Source organism: Octopus bimaculoides, chromosome 7 (assembly GCF_046866305.1).
Source record: "Octopus bimaculoides isolate indiv1 chromosome 7, ASM4686630v1, whole genome shotgun sequence".
NCBI lineage: Eukaryota > Metazoa > Mollusca > Cephalopoda > Octopoda > Octopodidae > Octopus > Octopus bimaculoides.
In genome coordinates, this window is record NC_142934.1 from 89645818 (window position 1) to 89670817 (window position 25000).

The following is a 25000-nucleotide window of genomic DNA, read 5'->3' on the forward strand; positions in this document are numbered from 1 at the left end:
AATCTCAAACCATTGTTCCTCAGATTTTAAAGAAAAATGGGAGTTGAAAGCTATGGGAATTGGTTGATATTTGGTTTGCCAAGCACTTCTTACGGCACAATGGTGGTTGTCTTTGGGAAAAAAAATAGCGATTTCTTTAGTGAGTAGGGTTTGGTTGATAGAAATTGTCTGGAAGTCTGTCTGTCTGTCTGTCTCTGTCTCTCTCTCACACACACACACACATATATCATATGTGTGTGACTATGTGTGTGCATATATAACAGTCTATGTGTTGTCTGCACTTGTGCATGTGTGAGTGACTGTATGTGCATGTGTGAGTGCATGTATGTGCATATATGTATGAGTGTGTACACACACGCACGCACACACACACACACAGAGGTATGAGTGTGTATGTGTTAGTCTGCATGTGTGCATGTGTGACTGACTGCATGTACGTACATATGTGTGTGTGTGAGAGAGAGTGTGTCTATGAGGGTGTGCGTATGTGTGAGAGTGTGTATGAGGGTGTGTGTGTGTGCATGCATGTGTATGTGTGTGCATATGTGTATCTTTCGCCAATGTATACAGGTGAACAATATCTAATACATGAAATATCAATGAGAAAAATACTCTCTTGTCACAGTAGCCTTCAAACAAGCAATGAACCAATGAGAGAATTCTAACCAATAATCTTCTTCACCAGATATCAAATAAATAAAAATAAATAAATAATTAAGTGAAAGAAATAAAAAAAAGATTTTAAAAAAACTTTTTTTTTGGGTAGGAATAAATTCTTTAACTCCAAGATATTCAATAAGCAACTATATTGGAAGTGTTAAACCAAAGATGTATTAACAGACATCAAAATCAATAAGTGGAATATTTTGGTTGATACTGTCAAGAGTAATATTCCTTAAAAAGACTTACCTTTAATTATATCAGTAACCAAATAATAAAAAGAGAAAGAAAGCAAAGGATGAAGGGGAAGGGATGTCTCATTCAGCCTAATTTAGCTTCGAACACTATTGATTTTGATTTCGTACAGTATTAACATAAACATCATCATCCAAACAAGTTAGTTGTTCGTGAACAGGTGTTAGTAATTCTTTAAGAATAGTATTCACATATATAGACATACATACATATGTATACATATATACAATAGACATCTCTCTCTGTCTCTCTCTAAATATATATATATATATATATATATATATATATATATATATAGACATATATATATATATATATATATATACACACACACACAGACATACACACACACACAAATATATATATATATATATATATGTATATATATATACATACATATACATGTATACACATGTCTCAATATATATACATTTTCTTTTATTTATTTTATATGTTTCAGCCAAAAGGCTGTGGCCATGCTGGAGCAGTGCCAATATAATCACCTTTTCAGTGCCCATTCTTATGTGCAGACATACACCTGTATACATACACACACACACACACACACATATATATATATATATAGTAATGATATTAGAGAATAAAAAATTATTCCAACCTTACATGTAAAATTCAGTATAACAATATTAAACCAAATTTCGTAATATATAATATATATGTACATAACTAATTTAGAGACGAACCACCAGTCTACAACTCAGTCAATGAAGACAGGGTGTATTGGAAATTTTAATTATAACTTACATACATATATATGTATGTTGACTGAGTTGTAGAGTGGTGGTTCATCTCCCTGGTACATCTTCATCACCATCTTCTCTCTCTCTCTCTCTCTCTCTCTCTCTCTCTCTCTCTCTCTCTCTCTCTCACTCCTCCGACTGGTGTGGTTATGTATGTCCTCTACAGCAAGATGCTTGTTTTTGTCCCTTTATTACCCATTAACCTTTGATTCCTCATCACAAACCCACTCTGCTCAGTACTATTCCCACCTCAGTTGAGGGGTTTTGTCTCACTGATACTGGTGCCATATAAAAATTTACCCACTACACTCTGCCAAGTGGTTGACATTAGGAAGAGTCTTCCAGCTGCAGAAACCATCCCAAAGTAGACAGTCGTGCTTGGTGCCTTCCTTTAGCCTGCCAGTTCCTGTCAAACTAGCATGGAAAACAGACATTAAATGACAACGATATATGCGTAGACAAATACACTGATGCATACACAAAGATTTCTCGTTATTAATATTAGTTTAATATTATTGGTAATATCTTTCATCAGAAGATGAGTATAGTAATAGGAAAATATGATTAGTCATAGGAAAACAAATTTGTCCTCAACGTCATTTAACATTTAACATTTGTTTTAAAGCCACAAAACATTAGCAGAATCAAATCAAATATATTATACTAAAACGGTTTTATTAATCTTCAAAGGAATTAAAATCAAACTTGATTGCTAGGATTTTTAATAGAAAATAGTAATATTGAACGAGATGTAGCAAAGATTCATTCTGGAAGTCTTCGGTTCTGAGCATTTCTGACGATGGTGATATTTTCTTATTTTTTTTATCTTTTACTTGTTTCAGTCATTGGACTGCAGCCATGCTGGAGCACCAGCCTAAGGAATTTTAGTTGAACAAATTGACCTCAATACTTGTTTTCTTTGTAAACCTGGTATTTCTTCTTTTGGTGTCTATTGTTGAACTGCTAAGTTACAGAGATGTAAACACACTAACACTGGTTGTTAAGCAGTGGTAGGGGACAAACAGACACAAACACACACATACATATACACACACACACACACACACACATACATACATACATATATACAGCAGTCTTCTTTCAATTTCTGTCTACTAATCCATTCCCAAGGTTTTGGTTGGCCCGACACTATAGAAGAAGACACTTACCCAAGATGCTACAGAGTGGGACTGAACCCAGAACCATGCGGTTGAGAAGCAAACTTCTTACCACATGACCATGACTGCATCTATATATGATTGTGATAGTAGTGGTGATGATGATCATCATGATGATGATGACGACGACGATGGTGACAATGACAACAACAATGGTGATGATGATGATGATGATAATGATGATGATGACACTGACAACAATGGTGAGACCTGAGGAGGGCAGGTCTCTGTCTAAAAAGACTTCTTACAGGTAACTCAACAGAGGAATGATGCTCCTGGGAAGAGAAGTGTGTGACTTGTTTAAGGGTCTCGACATAGGATACTAGAGCAGAAAGTCCATTAGAGTTATGACCATGAAATACTTATAGAAAAGACATCATCATGATGCATTTCAATGAAGATACACATCAAGAGGAAATGGTGCCCAGATTTTCTGGGTGAGTGACCTGGGTGCCAGATTTTCTGGGTGAGTGACCTGGGTCTCAGATTTTCTGGGTGAGTGACCAGGGTGCCAGATTTTCTGGGTGAGTGACTTGGGTGCCAGATTTTCTGGGGGAGTGACCTGGGTGCCAGATTTTCTGGGGGAGTGACCTGGGTGCCAGATTTTCTGGGTGAGTGACCTGGGTGCCAGATTTTCTGAGTGAGTGACCTGGGTGTCAGATTTTCTGGGTGAGTGACTTGGATGTCAGATTTTCTGGGTGAGTGACCTGGGTGCCAGATTTTCTGGGTGAGTGACCTGGGTGCCAGATTTTCTGGGTGAGTGACCTGGGTGCCAGATTTTCTGGGTGAGTGACCTGGGTGCCAAATTTTCTGGGTGAGTGACCTGGGTCTCAGATTTTCTGGGTGAGTGACCTGGGTCTCAGATTTTCTGGGTGAGTGACCAGGGTGCCAGATTTTCTGGGTGAGTGACTTGGGTGCCAGATTTTCTGGGTGAGTGATATGGGTGCCAGATTTTCTGGGTGGGTGACCTGTGATAAACTGCTTTGCATTGTGAATTACAAATAGTACAAACCTCATCCATTTTGTTGGCATCAGCAACTATTTCAATTGCTTCACTCCCAAAGCCATTTTGGAATACAACAATTCGAATATTCTTTTTCACTGTTAAAGCTCTGAAATGACAAACATATCAAACTCAAATAAATTTCAGGAACAGAATTAAAACAAGTTAAGGGTCACGGTTCAATTTGTAGGTCAGAAACTGATTAAATCTAAAGAATCATGTTTAATGGCATAAAAGATGCACTCTGGGTGCAGCAGCACATATTCAGCACCAGGGACAAAATTAGGTTATGAGAGGCCCAACATTGTATATAGGACCAATGGGATGTTGAAATTTTGTGGGGGAAAAAAGTACATTTAATATGCCTTGAATTGAAGGATTCTCTGCCCTCGATGAAGAATCTTAGTCTCAGGGTTACGGTTTTGGCAATGCTATTGTATATATCTTTCACTTGCTTCTATATCTTCAGAAGGAGTTACCTCAATCCTTTCTTAATATTTATTATTATTAGTATTATTATTATTATTGATGGGCTGACAGAGTCATTAGCATGCCAGACAAAATGCTTAGCAGTATTTTACTTCTCTTAACATGCAGGGTTCAAATACCACCAAGGTTGAATTTGCCTTTTATCTTTTGGGGTTAATAAAACAAACACCAGTTGACCACAGGGGTCGTTATAATTGACTTTTCCCTCCCACAACTTTTCTGTTATACCTTGTGCCTATAGCAGAAAGAATTATTATTCAAAAGCTACAATTCAAACTTTATATAATAAATTCTATCTGCATGTAACATATTCTATAGCCATGGTATAACTCAAGACGTGTACGACATTACAGTGTGATGAACATGGCCTCTTCACAGACATAAAGTTCCAGGTAAAATATTTCAGTGACAGTCAGACCATTTCTAATGAGTCAGCTTGTCATTTTCCCCAATTCTCCTTAGAACTGTTAGTACTTCACCAAATCTGGATTCTTTGCAATTCGATTATGGAAAATTTTGTTTCTTTACATTCACCTCCTGTCATCAGCAAAAAAAGAATGAAAGAATGATACCACCACCACCACCACCACCACCACCACCACCACCACCACCACCACCACCACCACCACTACTACCACTACACAATCTCAATCAGTTGTATTATAAATTGCTGATGCAGCTGTTTTCTGTATGTTTGTATGTACAAACACACACATTATATATATATATATATATATATATATGTGTGGATATGCACAAACAGACTCACACACACACATATGCATATATATACACATGCATGTTCGTGCATGTGTATATGTATACATACATAAATATACACACATGCATATATGTATCTATGTAAGTATGTGTGTGTATATACACACACACACACATATATACATGCATGCATACATATATACATACATACACATATGCATACATATATACATACACACACACATATGCACATACTTGTGTATGAGCATGCACACGCACACACACAAACTCCATTTTACTGAGACAGTATACAAAATGACAATGTGAAGAAGATACACAGTTGATTCGAAATGATAGCCGAACCACACGAGTTGTTTTATTGATGTAATCTTATACACAACTTGTTGACATTTCACTAATATCTTATTCAGGTTTGCAAAGAGTTTGGGGAATTATTTTGACATTTTATTGACTGATAAAATTTTTACAGAATCTCAATGAACAGTTTTAGTCAAATCTAAATATTTGTCTCTTAAATGAATAGAATATTTTTAGTATGCAAACTAGAGCTCTGAGAGCAGTGATTTTACAATCAGCTTTGAAGTCAGTACCTTCAATTAGTTTGTTTTCATTATAGCATTCATTCATCCATCTTCAATGCCCATTATTCCTGGATGGACCATGGGAGTAGGGTCCTTAGGTACCTTCTCCATAGAGTCCTATCAGAAACAACCATTGTACTTTCTGCCTGGATTCCCAAGAGTGACCAACTGAGTCTATGGATATTATATAAAAGTACAATTCACTGAACTACAGTAGTCATACTACATAAATACTATACTAGTCATACTATCTATCCATCCATCTGTTTTTGCTGCCAACTATTCCTGTGAGGGTTATAGAAGGTAGTGTCCACAGTCCCCTCCTCCACAGGGCCCTATTAGAAGCAACTGTTATTTCAGCTTCCAGCTGGATTCCAAAGCCTGATCAGCTAGGACTATGGATATTATCCAATCCATTTTGTTTTTAGTCTTGTTCTTTTGTCAGTTGGTTTGAAGAATCTGTCTTGTGATTTTTTCCTGTGACATTCTAATCACATGTCTGCAGTACTGAAGCTGTGATCTCTCTGTGTGAAGAAGTAATGGCTTCAACTTGGAGAGATTCCCTGATCTCTGACCTATGCACCTATTTGAGTAACCTTATTCCAGAGACCTTTCAGAAGAATGCCAATCTCAATTGTATTCTTTCAGTCATTACTCAACATTCATGACTGTAGGAGAGGATCAAATGAAAATAATTATGGCAGCAAAGAGATTCCATTTCAAAATGTAGATATGGTTGAGTGGGCAAGTGGCTTGCTTTGCAGTCATGTGGTTTCTGGTGCAGTCCAACAATGTGGCACCTTGGGCAAGTGTCTTCTGTTATAATTCCAGGCTGATTAATGCCTTGTGAGTGAATTTGATAGACTGAAACTGTGTGGAAACCCAGGCTGTGTATGAGGCATATGTTATTTTGTGTGTGTGTGTGTGTGTGTGTGCATGCACGAGTTTGTTCTCACCACTGTGTGATAACCAGTATAGGTTTGTTTACATCCCCCTAACTTAGCAGTTTAGCAAAAGTGACTACTAGGATATGTATCAAACTTATGTACCAAACTTAAAAGCGTCAAGCACTGGGACTGATTTGTTCAACTAAAACCCTTCCAGTTGGTTCCTTTTTTCTGCCACAGTCCAATGACCAAAACAAGTAAGACATAAAAGAAGACACTTCTCACAATGTCCCAGTGTGCCAAGGGGCACCATTTTCAAACTACTGCCCTAACTTACATTATACTGGTAAATCACGAATGAATGCTTCCATCCACTACCCTGGGTATAAAACATCTCTCAACGTAAAGTACATCAGAATATCTCAAGGGCAACAAGTCAAACAACTCAAAACCCTTCCTGACCATTTAACGTCCATTAGAAGTAAGACGACAGATCCTAAAAGATTAGTCAACCAATAGATAATTCAATCTCTGCAGCTAACTCGGCTGATAGATTAGTTATATCTCAAGTGAAAGCTTTCTGGCTTAAAGTCTACCATTGATCTATTTAACTCTGTTTGTTATAAATAAGTTTACATCAAAGAAAAGCAACTCTTCTCATTACATTGATTTAATCCAGACAAATTCTCAATTCTGTTATGAAGTGAAATTCCGTTTTCTGTCAAACACAATCTATATAAAAGGATTATGTCTATAATAGTCTTGTGCAGGTTTAATCTTTTTGGTCGAGGACACGCATGTGTGTGCGTGTGTGTGTGTGTTTGTGCAAGAGTTTGTATGTGTGTGTGCACATGTACACGTGTGTGAAGTTGTGAGTAGGATGATGATATTTTCAGAATGTTCTTATTCTTCAAATATTTATGTATTCTTCATCTCTTCTCTTGTGTGTCTGATTATCCTTTGGCAGGTGTGGTTAAGGTGCAAGCATGGGTGCGTGGTAAGAATTTAGCTTCACAACCACATGGTTTTTGGTTCACTCCCACTGCAAGGTACCAGGCCTTGTAAGTGGTTTCAGGAGATGGCAACTGAAAAAAGCCTGTTGCGTAAATATATATATGTGTGTGTATATATATATGTGTGTGTGTGTGTATATATATATATATATATATATATATATATATATATATATAGGAAAGAAGGTTTGAAAGTGCAATGGACTTTTTAGAGATGTTAATTGACTTGACTGGTTTCACTTTTTTAGAAAAAGATTGTCAAAAGTAAAATGTAAATCATGGTCACAGTCGAATCAATGACTGAAACAAGTAAAAGATAAAAGAGTCTGTTACCTCATTCTGTGAGAAAGAGCATTTCTCCTTTTCTTTTTCTTTCTTGCTGGTAAATTAATACCAAATGAAGTCCATACAAGGTTTTTTTGGTCAAACAAACTTTCTGCAAAGATCACAAACAAAAAAAGCTATATTTAATCAAGTCTTTTCACATCTGATTTTAGGTGAGGGTCATGTATGGAGGTATGTTCTATTATAGTGCATTGCAGCATCCACCACTTATTGCTAATTCTCTACAACTGGCTGATGATGCTTTTGCTCCACTCAGGTGACAACCCGCCAACCCATGGGTCTGTTGTTGGTGAGGGTTTTTATGAGGCTGGAAAGCAAATCCTACCATAACCTCTTTTAATTGCCTTTTTACAACATGCAGAGGAAATGCTGGGTTTATTCTTCAACATGCTCAGTGATGAATTAAATATTCTTTAAGTCCTTGGTATATTTACATTTCATTTACTTTACATCACAATTTTTTAACCATAGCCATACTGATAATAGTTTTCTAATTAGGCAAACAACTGGTTCGTTACATCATCATCATCATTTAACGTCCATTTTCCATGCTAGCATGGGTTGGACGATTTGACTGGGGACTGGCGAACCAGATTGCTACACCAGGCTCCAATCCAATCTGGCAATGTTTCTACAGCTGGATGCCCTTCCTAACGCCAACTACTCCGAGAGTGTAGTGGGTGCTTTTTATGTGCCACCGGCACGAGGGCCAGTCTGGCGGTACTGGCAACGGCCATGCTCAAATGGTGTTTTTTACATGCCACCTGCACAGGAGTCGGTCCAATGTTTTGTTCACATGCCACTGGCACGAGTGCCAGTAAGGCAAAGCTGGAAACGATCACGCTCAAATAGTGTTTTTTACGTGCCACCAGCACAGAAGCAAGACCGCTGCTCTGGCAGTGATCCTGCTTGGACGGTGTTGTTAGCACTCCACTGGCACAGGTTCCAGTCATCGAATTTGGTTCAGTTTCGATCTAAATTCGATGCTGAACCGGGTGTAACTTGACACTCTTGGTGCATCATTCAAAGGCTAAAACAAAGCAAAGCACACTGTGACCAGAGATGTATAACAACATCCAATACTCTCTTCAACACTGTGATACCATGATACACACACACAAACATATATATACACGCACACACATATACACCTACAAACATACACATACACAAATGTGTGTGTGTATGTAAAATAAATAGTTAAGGCAGTTTATTTATGAAACACTTTACAAGTTTCTTTCTTAATTTTGGAGAAGTTCTCTCCAATATTTCTTGTATTGATACTTCAGGGAGTAAATAAATATTGATGAATTATAGTTTATTCAACTGCCAACATTCCCTTCAGTATTTTAAGCAATCTTCATAAAGATATCGATTCAGTTTCCTGGCACAAACAGTAAACCACCAACCTAGACTCTTTGCAATATTGTTGGCTCAACCCTTAGCGTTTTCGTTCAAATTCTGCCAGTGACGAGCTTTGTTCCTCTGACTGACATTAATAAAATAAATACAAGTTGTTGCTTAACCTTGATAATCCAACCATGACCACCTAATATTTTTATATATGTCAGGGAGATGCAAGCATGGCTGTGTGGTTAAAGAACTTTGCTTCCCAACCATGTGGTTTGAGTTTCAACCCCCACTGTGCACCATCTTGGGCAAATGTCTTTTACTATGGCTCTAAGCCAACCAATGATTTGAGAGTGAATTTGGTAGATGGAAACTGAAAGAAGCCCATCTAATGTATGTGTGCGTGCATGTTCTTTGTGTCTGTGTTTGTTAACTCCCCACCATATTAATTGGTGTAGGTTTGTTTACATCCTTTTAACTTAATAGTTCAGCAAAATGGACTGATAGCATAAGTATACCAGACTTTAAAAACAGCATAGGAGTCAGTTTCTTTGACTAAACCCTTCAAGGTGGTGCTCCAGTATGGCCACAGTCAAAATGACTGACACAAGGTAGAAGACAGGTTGTTATTTAACCCTGGCAGTCCAGCAGTGACTGTTTTATATTTCTTATACCTAAGAGTAGGAAGGACTAGAACTGAATGACAAACTGGACAGTGTCCAACATGTCCTCTTTTAACAACAGAAGGGTGAGATTTAATGAAATCTAGCTGCTAAATTGAGCAATAGACATCCAGCTAGAAAAATCGTTAACACATCAAACAAAGCCCCAAACAGCATTTCTTCCAACTCTTTATGATCTGAATTGAAATTCTGTTGTGAAATCATCTTTGCTTTTTGTCCCTTTTTGGGATTGATAAAATAAAGTACCAATCAAGTACTTGCATCTATGAAATCGACTTAACCCCTTCTTTCAAAACTGCTGGCCTTGACCCCCTGCAAAGAGCCAATGTCCTGTTCAAGGGGAAAAATGTAAACTTAGTCACTTATCCACCATGGAATCCAGGTTAACTGGTCTTATGAGTCCTGGGGCTTGAAAAACAATTAAACTTTAAGCAATGATGTATCAACTCATTTATTAAGTCATTAAATATAACTAATGAACTGAGTTTAATTCAATCAACTATGTTCCAATATTAGAAATTATTAGTTTTATTATTATTATTTTGTTAATGCCTGCTAATTAACTTAGCAGGTATTTTATCTTGCTGTTTGGCAACAACAAGTTTCCTTAAGTCTCAAGAATCTGTCTTAGGATTCTTGTACAATATAAGATGGTACCTTTCTGATATTTATCATTGTTGTTGCTGTTGTTATTATTATTAAAGCGACAATCATTATTAAGGCAGACTCAGTGGTAGTGGCATCATCATCAAGCTTATTATTATTATTATTATGATTATTATTATTATTATTATTATTTTTATTATAATTATTATCATCATTATAATTATTATTCTGGCCAATGCCAGTACCTCGTGACTGGCTCTCATGCCGGTGGCATGTAAAGAGTACCAACCGAACGTGGCCGATGCCAGTACCCCCTGACTGGCCCCTGTGCCAGTGCCACATAAAAAATACTATTCGAACATGATCAATGTCAGGCCCACCTGATTGGCTCCTGTACCGGTGGCATGTAAAAAGCACCCACTACAGTCTCAGAGCAGTTGGCGTTAGGAAGGGCATCCAGTTGTAGAAACTCTGCCAAATCAGATTGGAGCCTGGTGCAGCTATCCGGTTCACCAGTCCTCAGTCAAATCGTCCAACCCATGTTAGCATGGAAAGTGGATGGTAAACGATGATGATGAAAACAAAACAAATTAATCCTTACTTTTATTTTTATTTTGGGGATTTTGAAATGCTTCACCCATTGAAACATAAATAGCAGCTTCTTTAGGAATATCTTCGGGGCTCCATACTTTGGTTCCATCTTCAAGATAAATTATTCGAGCAGCAAAGGGCAATTGCAGCTTCTTCGTACACAATTCCAGTAACTGGAAAAAAACAAACAAAATTAAATAAAACTAAACAATCAACAAATAAAACAAATTAAAATTATAAAATATTCATCAGCCAAAGATTCCAAATTACACCTGAATATAAGGACAGGTGGAATAGCAATTGTTATTATATGTATTATATGTCCACATGATGGTTGTCCACTAGTGACCAAGGAAAACCATTACTGACCTTTAGAAACATTGTGCTAAGACTACCTTACACCTTACACTTGTGGCTCCATTGGTGACTAACAAGCCCTGCACTTCACAAATACACACGACTGCAAACATTACAGACCAAGCTTTCCTCATTCATTACACTGGCAGAGCATTTTCGAGCAGCACACTTAAATACTTCATTAAGGTATTGATTACCTCCTTTACCTGTCTCCTCCATCCATGGTGGTGACAAGCATTGCTCTCCCAGTCAGCTTCCTGTATTACACAGACCTTTAATGAGGGCTTTACACAGTCCTTAAATCGCAGTCATGGCTTCTGATGGGGTCGCTTTCCACTAACAAGTTCCCCATGTAGCATCTGTTTAGGGATCCTGCTATCATTCATTCTAACAAGGTGTCCAGTCTAACGTAACCAGTGTTTATGCATCAATGCCACAATACTCAGGATATTGACTCTCCTCAGGATCTGTGTATCTGGGGTTTTTAAGGCCCAGCCAACATTCAGAATGTGTCTCAGACATCTCTGTTGGAAGTGTTCAAGGACCTTAACATGATGTTTGTAAAGGGTCCACATCTCACATGAGTAAAGGAGCGATGTCAGTACACATGCATGGTACGCAGCAATTGTATGTATGTAAACTTTTTTGTGAACCCTAAAATACCACAAAAACCAATTTTACGTAGAAAGAATGTCATGACCTGAACGTGATATATCTGTTTACATCTTTACTTCCATTTCTGACTGAATCCTAAACAATAGCAAAAAACCCCTTCATCAAACCAAAATAAATCTCTTCACCATGTCTTTCTATCAATGCACATCATACAAACACATACTTTCCTCCTGTCCCCCTCTGTAACCCCCTTACCATATAACCCTAATTAGACACGACATCTAATTATCCTTCACATTACCTCCACCTACCCAAAAACAACATATATAAAGTCAAAAAGAATGATCTGATGAAAGCAGGCAATTTGAAACTGGAAGGACACTATCAACCTTTTCCTTGTGGGGCCTACTACTTTCATTGGTTCAGGTATGGCTGTGTGGTTAAAAAGCGCACTTTGCAACCAGGTGGTTTCAAGTTCAGTCCCACTGCATGACAGTTTGGGTAAGTGTTTTCTGCTATAGCCTTGGGTTGGCTAATACCTTATGAGTGAGACAGAAATTGTAAGATAGTCCATCATGCATGTGTCTATGTGTGTCTGTATTGTGTTTGTTCCTACCTCCACTTGGGGTTGATTTGTTAAGTTAAACCCTTCAAGGCAGTGCTCCAGCATGGCCACAGTCCACTGACTAAAACAATATACACACACATATATGCATGCAAATATATGCACATATATACACAAGCAAAATCACACTCACACATATATATATGTATAGAATTCAACATGTATAGAATACAACGTGCATAGAATACACATGGATAGAATTCAACATGTATAGAATACAACATGTATAGAATACACATGTATAGAAGAGAATACAGCATGTATAAAATACACATGTATATAAAATAACATGTATAGAATACACATAGATAGAATACAACATGTATAGAATACACATGTATAGAATACAAGTATAGAATATAACATGTATAGAATACATGCATAGCATACAACATGTATAGAATACAACATGTATAGAATACACATGTATAAAATACACATGTATAGAACACATGTATATAAAACAACATGTATAGAATACACATGGATAGAATACAAGATGTATAGAATACAACATGTATTGAATACACATGTATAGAATACAACCGGCTTCTGTACAGTAACTATGAATCCAATTCCACTCAAAAGATATTGGTCAACTGAAAACTCTTGTAGAAGACACTTAACCAAGTTGTCATCACATGACAGAGTCGGAAGTGAAGCAACGTGAATTCAAAGTGAACTCTTTAACATGCAGCCCTTCATGTGTCCATTAATAAATCAATAACCCCAATATCACTCACCATTGGCAGGTCTGGTGCAGCAACTCTAGTAAAAACATTGCAGTCCCCATTTCTGTAAGCCTTCACCACTATTATAGGGGGTTGTCTTCTGATACAGCTCTGTGAAGTTTTGGGTGGTTTTTCTGCAATAGAAGAAATACAGGATTCCCTGAACTTATGTCAGTGATTGGTTCACCATCATCATCCTTATCATCATCATCATCATCATCCTTATCATCATCATCATCCTCATCACCACCATCACCATCATCATCGCCATCATCACCATCATCATCGCCATCATCATCATCATCCTCATCACCACCATCACCATCATCATCATCATCATCATTACCATCATCACCATCATCATCCTTATCATCATCACCATCATCATCATCCTCATCATCACCATCACCATCATCATCCTTATCATCATCATCATCCTCATCATCACCATCATCATCACCATCATCATCCTCATCATCGTCCTTATCATCATCAGCATCATCAACATCATCACCATCATCATCATCCTCATCACCATCATCATCCTCATCATCATCATCATCATCCTCATCATCATCACCATCATCGTAATCATCATCATCGTAATCATCATCATCATCACTATCATAATCATCATCATCCTCCACATCATCACCATCATCATTATCATCATCATCATCACTACCATCATCATCATCATTGTTTAATGTCTGATTTCCATGCTGGCATGAGTTGGACAGCATGACAGGAGCTGGCAAAGCAAGGATCCATACCAAGTTCCCATAGCATCATAGTATGCTTTGGGTTTGGTTTCAACAGTTTGATGCCCTTCCTAATGCCAACCACTACACAGAGTGTACTGGGTGCTTTTTTTTTCTGTGGCACCAACACCATGCTCGCACACACACAAAAGGTGGACTCACCCTGTCACAAACAACATATGAGAGTTATGCAATTTCTTACTGGACAACCCTGGACAAATGATTTGTTTCCAGTGATTAAATGTCTGTGCTGTACATTATTAGCTCATTCTCCTCATCAAATAAATGTGCCCTGAAATGGGTACGTGGGGTACCACCTGAATAGGTATGCGGGGTACTATCCATCAGGTGTCGGAAGTGATCGCAAATCAACATGAGATCAAGTGTTTTGCTCAAGAACATGACGTACTGACTTGTCCAAGGATTGAAACCGTGACTTTGCAATCATGAGCACAACACTCTAATCACTAGGTTATGGGCCTTCATAACATACACACACACGCACACGCACACATGCACACACACACACACACACTTACACAACTCTCACACACTCACCTACACACACACTCACACAAATATTCACTCTCACACACACACTTACGCACACACAAACACACTCACTCACACCCACCCACACACACTCACTTTCTCTAACACACACTCACTTTCTCACACATACTCACACACATACACACTCACTTTCTCTCACACACACTTTCACACACACACACACACACTCACATACACACACAAACACTCATACATATTCACAAACACACACACACACATTCACACACATACATTCACACACACACACGTTCACACACTCATTTTCACACACACACACACACACACACACAACTTACACACACACACACACAAAGACAGACAGTGGAATATCGACCCCCAAAAGATTAGAAACGTCCACAAATCAAGAAAACATTTACCAATTCTGGCCCCTTTGGTGCTCCTGTAGGGGCGATGGAGGGGATCAGCAAAATGGACTTCAGACAAACTTCTTCGTTTCATGGTTTGTTTTTACCATATTGATCATAACATGGAATGGAAATGGTAAGACATCAATGTAATTAATTAGTAATGCATAAACGAATGTACGAGGGGAAAAGCATAAAAGCAAACACACTCAAAGAAATAGAAGATGATGGTGATGATGATAGTGATGATGATGATGGTGATGATGATAATGGTGATAATGGTGATGATGATGATGATGATTGTAGCATCGTGGCGGTTAGAGTAACAAGGTGGCAGAATCGTTAGGGTGATAGATAAAATGCTAAGCAGCATTTCCTCTGGCTCTTTACATTCTGAGTTCAAATCCTGCTGAGGTCAACTTTGTCTTTCATACATTCAGGGGTCGATAAAATAAAAGTGGTGGCCGTGGTGTCTGTCTGTGTTGATGATAATGATGTTGATGATGCTGGTTGTAGTGAATGACAGTAATAGTTTCAATGATGTTGGCAAAAGAAAGTATGGCCTGTGATGTTGACTGTGATGATGGTAACAAGGATGTCAAAAATTGGCACAAGGCCAGACAGTCGTGGAGGAGCCATGAACTGGCCTCAGTACTCGATTGGTAATCTAGTTTATTAACCACCACTACCACCACTGCTACTGCTTTCCCCTTCCCCCAAAGGAATGAAAGGTAAAACTGACCATGGAAAGATTTGAACTCAGAACGTGGATAACACTTAAGGTAATGCAATGTACTATTTTAGGTTGTTCTGAAAATAATGGCCGTCTTCAGAAACATAATTTTATTGTGGAAAAATTAACAATAAAAATGTTTTGATTAATCAAAGTATGAGCCGTGAACATCTCTGCATCTCTGCCATCAATCAACGAGATTATTTATGCCTCGTTGATAAAAACTTATTGGCTTTGGTACTAAGAAATCTTTGAAAGCTGATTCCACCTCTGGTTTGGATCTGAAAGTTTTATCACTTAAAAACGTGTTTAAATGCTTTAAACAATGGTGGTCAGTGGGGAAAGATCAGGAGAATATGGAGGATGTGGTGAAGTCTTGTATCCCAAATCTCTGAGTTTCTGCACTGTCGTTCTTGCAACATGTGGCTTTGCATTATCGTGGAGCAGAATTGGGCTACGCCTATTTACCAATGCAGGCCTCATTTTTTGCAGGTGAGCATGCATTTCAGTAAGTTGATTGCAGTAAACATCTGCTGTAATGCTCTGATTGGCTTCCAAAAAGTTGTAATGGACAACAACAATTGCAGACCACCAGACAGTCACCATAATCTTTGGCTTTGGAAAATGTTTGGGGGCTCATCACAATCAAGCCATCGACCCGATTGTTTACGGTTATCATAAAGGATTCACTTTTCATCACAAGTGACTATTCGGTCAAGAAAAGGATCATTGGTATTTCACAGAAAGAACATTGAGCACACTTCAAAATGCCGAACTTTTTGGTTTTCATGGAGCTCATGCAGTTCCCATTTATTGAGCTTTTCCACCATACCAATCTTCTGCAGATTGCGTGAGACCATTGCAATACTAACATCAAGTGCCTGAGACACTTCTCTGACACTTTGACGTGAGTTTTGTTCAACAATTGCTTTCAATTATTCATTGTCAAGACTGCATGACCGTCCTCTACCTTCTTCATCTTCAAGGCTCTCATCACCACTACGGAATTTCTGAAACCACCTTCGTACTGTGCGATTACTAGTGGACCCCTCTCTCCATGCTCTGTTGATATTGGCAACAGTTTGGGAGGCATTGCGCCCAAGCTTGAACTCATGCAAGAAAAGTAAGCAAAGGTCCTTTTTTGTCATGTTCATATTTAAAGGTACCTATGTTTCAAGAATATTTTCTGTCTGAAATAAGCAGAACATTATTAAAGAGCATACATCAATTATTAAGTATGTTGAAATTTACCAAAAATATAATTAAAATACTATGATAAAATTGCGTTTCAAAACAACACTTAGAGCAGTCTTTATTTTCGGAACAACCTAATATTTACCTGTCAAAAAAATAAAACTATACCTACCTGTTATTTTTCACAGGTGCACTGGAAGGTCTCCGTCGAAGGCGCTTTGAATTATCTGTCAATGTATTAATTAGATTCTTGTATACTGTGTTGCTACCCTGATCAGAAAATGGCTGGAGAGTTCTGCCCTGTGTTTGTGGTCTTTGTGACAAACGTTGTTTATAAGGGCTAAAATCATATTTCAAAGATTCTGTTTCTCGGTACCTGGAAGAACCACATCTGAATTACAATGATGTAAGTTAAATTATTAAAACATACAAATTTCCCAAACCTGCCCTCTTTGTTTCTCATTCACTACATTCATTTCAAACCACCTGTTATTCTCCCTTCGCACCATTTTCTCATGTCTTGAGAAGTTCTGGTAATTAGCTTCCACCATCTCTATCTTCTTTCTAGTTACTCCCACCCAGCCCCACACAATGCAGTGCATTCCATCATATTTTTAAGCCTCCCAACACTTGGCAAACAACCATCTCCCCACTTCTCCATATCCATCCCTATACACACTTAGTCAAAAGGACATTTTGCTTTTCTCTATTCTTCTCCTATAAGTTGCTTGGCAACTTCACTCGTGCTGGTGGCACATAAAATAGCACCCAGTACACTCTGTAAAGTGGTTGGTATTGAGAAGAGTATCCAGCAGAGAGAGACCCTGCCAACACAGACCTCCCTGCAGATCACTGGATTCAGTCAAACCATCCATCCTGTGTCAGTGTCCATGCAGGCACCACATAAACAGCACCCAGTACACTCTGTAAAGTGGTTGGCATTAAGAAGGGCATCCAGAATTTGGTAGCTGGAAACTGTGTAGAAGCCAGTCATTCATATATTTGTATGTCTATGTGTATGTGTGTATGTGCATGTGTGTGCATGTATATATATACACACACACACATATATAACAACAACAACAACAATAACAATAACAATAACAATAATAATAATAATAATAATAATAATAATAATAATAATAATAATAATAATAATAATAATAATAATAATAATAATAATAATAATAATAATAATAATAATAATAATAATAATAATAATAATAATAATAATAATAATAATAATAATAATAATAATAATAATAATAATAATAATAATAATAATAATAATAATAATAATAATAATAATAATAATAATAATAATAATAATAATAATAATAATAATAATAATAATAATAATAATAATAATAATAATAATAATAATAATAATAATAATAATAATAATAATAATAATAATAATAATAATAATAATAATAATAATAATAATAATAATAATAATAATAATAATAATAATAATAATAATAATAATAATAATAATAATAATAATAATAATAATAATAATAATAATAATAATAATAATAATAATAATAATAATAATAATAATAATAATAATAATAATAATAATAATAATAATAATAATAATAATAATAATAATAATAATAATAATAATAATAATAATAATAATAATAATAATAATAATAATAATAATAATAATAATAATAATAATAATAATAATAATAATAATAATAATAATAATAATAATAATAATAATAATAATAATAATAATAATAATAATAATAATAATAATAATAATAATAATAATAATAATAATAATAATAATAATAATAATAATAATAATAATAATAATAATAATAATAATAATAATAATAATAATAATAATAATAATAATAATAATAATAATAATAATAATAATAATAATAATAATAATAATAATAATAATAATAATAATAATAATAATAATAATAATAATAATAATAATAATAATAATAATAATAATAATAATAATAATAATAATAATAATAATAATAATAATAATAATAATAATAATAATAATAATAATAATAATAATAATAATAATAATAATAATAATAATAATAATAATAATAATAATAATAATAATAATAATAATAATAATAATAATAATAATAATAATAATAATAATAATAATAATAATAATAATAATAATAATAATAATAATAATAATAATAATAATAATAATAATAATAATAATAATAATAATAATAATAATAATAATAATAATAATAATAATAATAATAATAATAATAATAATAATAATAATAATAATAATAATAATAATAATAATAATAATAATAATAATAATAATAATAATAATAATAATAATAATAATAATAATAATAATAATAATAATAATAATAATAATAATAATAATAATAATAATAATAATAATAATAATAATAATAATAATAATAATAATAATAATAATAATAATAATAATAATAATAATAATAATAATAATAATAATAATAATAATAATAATAATAATAATAATAATAATAATAATAATAATAATAATAATAATAATAATAATAATAATAATAATAATAATAATAATAATAATAATAATAATAATAATAATAATAATAATAATAATAATAATAATAATAATAATAATAATAATAATAATAATAATAATAATAATAATAATAATAATAATAATAATAATAATAATAATAATAATAATAATAATAATAATAATAATAATAATAATAATAATAATAATAATAATAATAATAATAATAATAATAATAATAATAATAATAATAATAATAATAATAATAATAATAATAATAATAATAATAATAATAATAATAATAATAATAATAATAATAATAATAAAGGGTAAAAATCATTACTGAATTTTCACCAGGTAGTCAGTGCAGAAATAAAACCTCATAGGTAAATTTTATAAATATTTTATAATTAGTGTGTGGTGAGGCACAGGCCAAGCCCTTGTTATAATTATATATATGTGTGTGTGTGTGTGTGTGTGTGTGTGTGTGTGTGTGTGTGTGTGTGTGTGTGTGTGTGTGTGTGTGTGTGTGTGTATGTATATATATGTATATATATGATGTATAAAGAAAGGAAAAATTGTAGGTGTAGATGATCTTTAATTCATAATCCAGGTTGGTACAGAACCAATATACATTCTACAAATTGTTTTGGAGTGTAATTAATTCCAAAGACAAAAACTAAAAACTCATCATGAAATAAAGATTAGATTCTTTGTCAGGAATTACATTCTGGTATGAATAATTATGACCAACAATCGTTGGGAGATATGCTGTGCTTGTGAACACCTAAATGAAATCATGTTGAACCAAGTGAAATCGTAGTTGTGGCTGATACCAGTGCTGTCTGATTGGCACCTGTGCCAGTGGCACATAAAAAGCACCATTCGAGCCTTGGGCCACATGGAGATAGGGTCAGGTGACCAAGACCTTTGGTGATATACTGTGCTTGTGTAGACCTGCTAAGCTAAGTGAGACCATAGTTGTGGCTGATGCTGGTGTCAGGTCAATGGCACCTGTGCCAGTGGCACGTAAAAAGCACCCACTACGCTCTTGGAGTGGTTCGCATAAGAAAGGGCATCCAGCTGTAGAAACTCTGCCAAATCAGATCAGAACCTGATGCAGTCCCCCAACTTAGCAGTTTTCAGTCAAACCGTCCAACCCATGCTAGCATGGGAAGCGGACGTTAAATGATAATGATGATGATGATGATGATGATGATGATGATGATGATGATGGCATGTTCTTGAGCAAAACACTTCATTTTACGCTGCTCCAGTCCCCTTACGATCACGGGTTAATGTTGGCCAGCTCGCCTAGCCAGTAGAGTGGCATCACTCAATGGCTAAATGCAATGCAAAAAGGCATTGTGACCAGCGATGTGTAACATTTGATAGTGTCGTTGGTCACATGATCACGTGATATCTCTTAACAGTGAAAACTTGAAAACCAAAATGTTGGTAATGCAAAGATATATTACTTTTATTTTTTTTTTTTTTTTGTTAATTACCTTTCCTTAATTAGTCATACATAAATAGATGAAAGATGAATAATCAAACTTTTACTAATAAGTGCAGACGTGGTTGTGTGGTTAAGAGGCTTGCTTACCAACTATGTGCTTTCAGGTTCAGTCCCACTCCATGGCACCGTGGGCAAGTGTCTTGTACTTTAACCCTGGGTTGACCAAAGCCTTCTGAGGAGATTTCGTAGATGGAAACTGAAGTCAGTCATATACATGTGTGTGTGTGTGTGTGTGTGTGTGTGTTACCATCATGAAAGCAGTGTTCTTTATTTCCAATTTTCTGTGAGAACATATCAGGTCATAGGAAAATAGTTCCTTGCTTGGAAACAAATGAGTGTTGGCAACAGGAAGGGCATCCAGACAGAAAATCCACTTCAACAAATTCTCGTTAAATCATGCAAGGGTGGAAAAGTGAACATTAAAATGATGATGATAAATATACAAAAATGTTTGTTTATATATTATGAATACGAAACCTATTGAGGCAAGTGAAATAAAATCAAAATCACTGACGTGGTCGATGACAGTACCGCCTGATTGGCATTTGTGCCAGTCGAACGTTAAAAGCACATCCGAGTGTGATCGTTGCCAGGGCCACGGATTGGTTCCTGTGCTGGTGGCATGTAAAAGGCACCATTCGAGTGTGATCGTTGCCAGTGTTGCCTTACCAGCACGTGCTGGTAGCATATGAAAAACAACCGTTCGAGCATGGTAATTGCCAGTGCCGCTGGACTGGTTCCCGCTGGACTGGTTCCCGTGCAGGTAACACATAAAAAACATCTTTTGAGTATGGTTGTTGCTAGAACCACCTGACTGGCCCTCATGCCAGTGGCACGTAAAAGCACCCACTACAATCTGAGAGTGGTTAGCGTTAGGAAGAGCATCCAGCTGCAAAAACTCTGCCAGATCAGATTGGAGCCTGGTGCAGCCTCTGGCTCACCAGTCCTCAATCAAACTGTCCAGCCCATGCCAGCATGGAAAGTGGACATTAAGCGACGATGATGATGATGATGAATAGAATATGTTTGTACTGTATGATTTTGCTTATATTCTACAAACTAAATGAAATCAGAGATTAATAAGCTCACCATGGATATCTTGCCAAGTTCAGTGATAACATCATATATCTCGTTAGATCTAAATATACATTTATAATGAACAATAACTGAAACGAACCTGTCAGTCCTAAGAGGACACCTTTTCATGTTCAACATTTCAAAATAATTTGCTATAAGCAAATCTTCATAACTTAAAACTCTTTGGTGATTCATTATCTTGACATCATTTTGGTCTTTGGAGGAAACTGATTGACTTCTGCTTCTAGACATATTCTTCCTGAGAACAGTAAAAGGATAAATTGCTTTTAGAATAAAGAAGTTATAAGCTGGCATCAAAATGTGCTTTATGTAGTATTTTTTTGGTGAAGTTTTAAACTGTGGCATTTTTTGTGCATTTTGCTCACAAGAAGATATGAATATTTAATTTATTCTGTTGTGTCTGGGGAGAGTCATTCTTTTTTAGTGCTTTATAATTTAACACACTCACTGGTAAAATTTCCACTTATTTCTTTTTTATCTTTCTAAAATTTTCGTTGCGTCTTGCAACCTTTTCAATAGTTTTGAGTCAAAAGCATTGAAAATGTTGCAAGACACAACGAAAATTTTAGAAAAATAAAAAAGAAATAAGTGGAAATTTTACCAGTGAGTGTGTTAAATGATAAAACACTAAAAGAGAATGACTCTCCCCAGACACAACAGAATATGCTTCAACACACAAATTCACATAAAGAATCTTGCAAACCAAATCCAAAAACGAAATTTAAATTATTATTTTATTTATCTTCTGTTATATAAATAATCAAATAAAAGTAACAAGCCAATATCAAAAATATTATTCTTTTATTTGTTTCAGTCATTTGACTGCAGCCATGCTGGAGCACTGCCTTTAGTTGAACAAATCAACCCAGCGACTTATTCTTTCTAAGCCTAGTACTTATTCTGTCAGTCTCTTCTGCTGAACTGCTAATTTACAGGGATGTGAACATACCAACATCAGTTGTCAAGCAATGGTGGATGGACAAACACAGACACACAAATATATACACACACACATATATATATATGATGGGCTTCTTTCAGTCTCCATTACCAAATCCACTCACAAGGCTTTGGTCATCCCAAGGCTATAATAGAAGACACTTGCCCATGGTGCCACACAGTGGGACTGAACCCGGAACCATGTGGTTGGTAAGCAAGCTACTTACCACACAGCCACTCCTGTGCCTGATTTTAACATTTAAAATGCAAAAAAAAAAAGACATAAATAGGCTCTGGTGTGGAGGATGTGCTTTAACCAGGAGAAATCCTTGGTGATGATGAGGTGGCTGTCATTAAGTACCATCTGTCATTAAGTACCACCTCCTGGTCATTTTGGCTTAAATATTTCCTCTGAGGGTGCTCTTTGATGAGTGTCCGAAGCAGCTGGTATGTCACTGTGAAAAAGAGTGGTCAGAGCAAGCCCGACCAGCTTGGATATGAAAAGTAGAGAATGATCATGTGACCCAATAATTGGAGTAATTCTGAGGTCTCCAGAAGAGCACTGCTTCTAATAAATGGAGGAGGGGACTTCATATGAGTAGTATTTGTGTTTTCTTCCTTTTGAAAAAGACAAGATTAGAATTATATTCATTGAAGGATGCTTCTAAGGTCCCTGGGGTCAGTGAGTGTTTGGCATAGAACAAAAAATTTGGAGTGATGACCTTTGTTGTTTAAAGTGATTGTATTTTTCATTCGATGACTGGCACCTGCGCCAGTGGAGCACTAACAGCACTGTCGAGCGTGTTCATTGCCAGAGCAGCTGTCTGGCTTCCATGCTAGTGGCCCGTAAGTAGCACCATTTGAGCATAATCGTTACCAGCGTTGCCTGCTAGCACTTGTGCTGGTGGCACGTGTAAAGACATTTGAGCGAGTTCATTGCCAGTGCCGCTGGACTGGCTCCTGTGCAGGTGGCACGTAAAAAACACCTTTTTGAGCGTGGCCATTGCCAGTACCGTGTGACTGACCCTCGTGCCGGTTGCACGTAAAAGCACCCACTACACTCTCGGAGTGGTTGGCGTTAGGAAGGGCATCCAGCTGTAGAAACTCTGCCAAATCAGATTGGAGCCTGGTGTTGCCATCCGGTTTCACCAGTCCTCAGTCAAATCGTCCAACCCATGCTAGCATGGAAAGCGGACGTTAAACGGTGATGATGATGATGATGATGATGATCTCTATGAGATTGCTGGAAGAAATAGCAGTAATTCAGTCATCCCATCTACCAAATTATAGAAATCTTTCATACTTGAAAGTCTTGCTATAAAATCCAATCCCTAATGTTTTCATTTACTTCCATTTTAAATAACATGAACATGAATGGCAAAATAGGTTTTATGTTATGGTAAAATTTTCAGGAACCAAATGCTTCCATAATGCAGAGGATGTCAGTAAAATTGTTCCAATTCAATGAAAAATACTCCTCTCATATAAAAACAGAACTTAATCAAAAGAAATCAATCATTATTTTTAGAGTTACCGTAATAATAGTATTTTTCTTTTACTGTTCAATAATAGACTCTGAAAAGCCATAGGCTTTGCATCTGTACCAAAATGCCTCACTTCTGTGATGTTTCCGTCTTCCTCTCACATCTCTATGGCATCAATACTCTCCACTTCTCACATGCTTCTATTGTATCAATACTCTCTATTGTCAGACTATGATTCTAAATTACACCCACTATTACAATTTCGTCTTCATTCTTTATTGTAAGTCTATCAGACACTTAACAGCAGCAGTCACAGCAGACAGTATGGAA

The 25000-nt window shown here is 35.6% G+C and overlaps 1 protein-coding gene across 2 annotated transcripts in view; it reads right to left on the bottom strand.

The window, feature by feature from the left end:
* The window catches only part of LOC106884146 (doublecortin domain-containing protein 1), a 228254-nt gene that overhangs the window by 169166 nt on the left and 34088 nt on the right, over positions 1–25000 (bottom strand). For both annotated transcript variants that reach the window (XM_089355596.1, XM_089355597.1), the window contains exons 2-8: positions 22327–22485; positions 17270–17473; positions 15183–15253; positions 13484–13605; positions 11154–11316; positions 7902–8004; positions 3867–3966 (exon numbers count right to left, since the gene is read on the bottom strand). In XM_089355596.1, coding sequence (XP_089211722.1) covers positions 3867–3966; positions 7902–8004; positions 11154–11316; positions 13484–13605; positions 15183–15253; positions 17270–17473; positions 22327–22478 — 915 coding nt within the window. In that variant the 5' untranslated portion in view covers positions 22479–22485. The remainder of the gene's footprint in view (positions 1–3866; positions 3967–7901; positions 8005–11153; positions 11317–13483; positions 13606–15182; positions 15254–17269; positions 17474–22326; positions 22486–25000) is intronic.